Source organism: Cydia pomonella, chromosome 9, assembly GCF_033807575.1.
Source record: "Cydia pomonella isolate Wapato2018A chromosome 9, ilCydPomo1, whole genome shotgun sequence".
Classification (NCBI taxonomy): domain Eukaryota; kingdom Metazoa; phylum Arthropoda; class Insecta; order Lepidoptera; family Tortricidae; genus Cydia; species Cydia pomonella.
The window spans coordinates 22170078-22172649 of NC_084711.1; the positions used below are offsets into that span (position 1 = coordinate 22170078).

A 2572-nucleotide genomic window follows, 5' to 3' on the forward strand; every position below is an offset into this window, starting at 1 on the left:
TAGTATTGTCAACCAAATTATGTTAGTATTAGTTATTCACTTGGTACGGCCAAGTTCACAAAGATCTTTACAAGCTAAACTTCCAATAATATATAGGTATCCACCTTAATATCAGTGTCGAGGCGTTTTAATATATTAGGGTTCCGTACCCAAAGGGTAAATCGGGACCCTATTACTAAGACTCCGCTGTCCGTGTGACCGTCTGTCACCAGGCTGTATCTCATGAACCGTGATAGCTAGACTGTTGAGATTTTCACAGATGATATATTTCTGTTGCCGAGTCCGACTCGCACTTTTCCGATTTTTTTGGATCGTTGGCTTGTAAACTCGTTTATGAACTCAACTGTACATATTTTACACACATATATATCTCTTGATATACTGCAGTGATGCATATGCATATAGTTAGCGATAAAACCTCGCACCCAAAATGTTTTAAAAAATTAGGTTAGGATTTTTCTCTAGACTCTAGCCAAACCTTCGGCCAGTCCATTAATGCCCATAATAACTTTCCAACTGCCTCAAACGGTAGACATGTGGTGGTTATTTAGTTAATTTGATTATTTAATAACTATACACCTTATGTATTAAAAATATTATCGTAACAGCTATTTTGAGAAGATAATAGCTGATAAAATAATGCATTATGTAAAGCCGAATACATTTGATAAAAATAAGCGATAAGATTGCATAATAAAAAGAGTGTCGGGAGAAAATTCGCAGTAATTGTCTATCAGCGCTCCAATGAGTTTCATCGGTAAAGTGGCAATTGTGACTGGCGCTGCCTCCGGGATAGGAGCTGCGACAGCCAAAGCACTGGCCAGAGAAGGCGCCAGGGTAGCCCTGGTGGATAAAGACGAAGAAAAACTACAAGAAGTCGCTAATCAATGCGCACAGCTTGGCAACAAACCTCTCATCATCACAGCAGATGTTACTATAGACGAAGATGTCAGAACCATAGTGAAAAACACTATCGACAACTTTGGACAGTTAGACGTACTGGTCAACAATGCGGGGATTGTCAGGTATTCAACTTTCTTAGACGAAAATCTTATGGAACATTTCGATCTACATATGAACACGAATCTGCGCTCCATGGTTTATTTGACACACCTCGCTGCTCCATACCTGATCAAGACTAAAGGTAACATCGTCAATAATTCGAGCATCGGCGCTTTGCGCGTCATAGGAAATGTTCAAGGCCCATATTCAGTTTCAAAAGCTGGAGTAAATCACTTTACTCGCTGTGTTGCCTTAGATCTAGCTCCACATGGAGTGAGAGTGAATGACGTAGCTGCGGGAGGCACCAACACGAATATATTAGAAAATGCAGGGATACCAAACGGAGATGAGTTATGGAAGGAATACATTAAAGATCGCACTGTGCTTAAAAAGATGTCGGAGCCCGAAGAGATAGCAGATCTAATTATATTCCTGGCAAGTGATAAGGCTAGGAGCATTACTGGATCGACCTACGTTTGTGACAACGGGACTCTATTGTTGTAAATTTTAATAATCTGGATAATTGACTACTGCGGCTACGCACAAGGACTACAATGGATCACAGCAGTTATTGTATCAATTGTATTACCAATAAATTATGTTTATGATTATAATTTTAATCGTCCACTTGGATTCCAGTCATCAGGGGACGCAACCAAGACGTTAATACAAACGCTAATCGAAAAGTAAAAATGCGATGATGTTGTGGGTCTTTGATTGCCACGTTGACCAAGCAGTGATCTATAGTGACGGCCCTTTATGGCTCTGCTACAGGATGGCCCAACGTAGGCCAGTCCAAGGGACGCATTTATGCGTTAGAGGGAGCACGTGATATTGCTATCTCATTCCACCGCATAGCTGCGTCTCTTAGGCTAGCCTACGCTGGGCCATCATATAGAGAAGCTCTTAAAGTTCATTACTAATGCCCGTTGAATCCAGGAAGTTCTAGATTCTTTGGGCCGTAATGTTCTGTACCTCATAGGGTTGCGATAGTCAAGTGAAGAATTACACTTAAATTTATTTTTCGATTGGCGTTTCCTATCAACGATTGCCATCTTAGCTAAGGCCCCAGACTAACTAGCATATGATTTCATTGCAAAACTACCCCGTGAGACCCCGGATTGATGAAATTCAAATTTCTGGTGGAAGCTTAAAGCACAGGATAGGATAAAATGGAAACAGATGGAGGAGGCCTTTCCCCAAAGGGCTTAAAGAAAATAAAACATTAAAATTTAATTATTTTGTAAAAACTATATGTAAATTTGCATGGAAATAAAGGGCTTTATTATTAATCAGTGTAAGCGGTCTTGAAGGTCATGTCCAGTTATTATTATTATTCAGAGCCCACTGTGTCCCACTGCTGGGCAAAGGCCTCCCCCCTTCAAACCAAAACCATGACAAGTTGCTAAATCTGAATCAGGCTCGAAGACTTAATGTTCCCAAGCAAGCTCGGTTTTCCATACAAACGTAATTAAATAAATAAATAAATAAAATAAATATTATAGGACATTAGTACACAAATTGACTAAGTCCCACAGTAAGCTCAATAAGGCTTGTGTTGAGGGTACTT

At 39.9% G+C, this 2572-nt stretch overlaps 1 protein-coding gene across 1 annotated transcript; it reads left to right on the forward strand.

Annotated features, from left to right (window-relative positions):
- Positions 1–522: 522 nt before the first annotated feature.
- On the forward strand, positions 523–1616 carry LOC133520996 (uncharacterized oxidoreductase TM_0325-like). Its single transcript, XM_061855717.1, has one exon. The coding sequence runs from the start codon at positions 745–747 to the stop codon at positions 1504–1506; it is 762 nt and encodes a 253-aa protein (XP_061711701.1). The 5' UTR covers positions 523–744; the 3' UTR covers positions 1507–1616.
- Positions 1617–2572: the final 956 nt, after the last annotated feature.

Coding starts and splice junctions, on each gene's coding strand:
- LOC133520996 (XM_061855717.1), top strand. CDS start 745: ATGAGTTTCATCGGTAAAGTGGCAATTGTGACTGGCGCTGCCTCCGGG.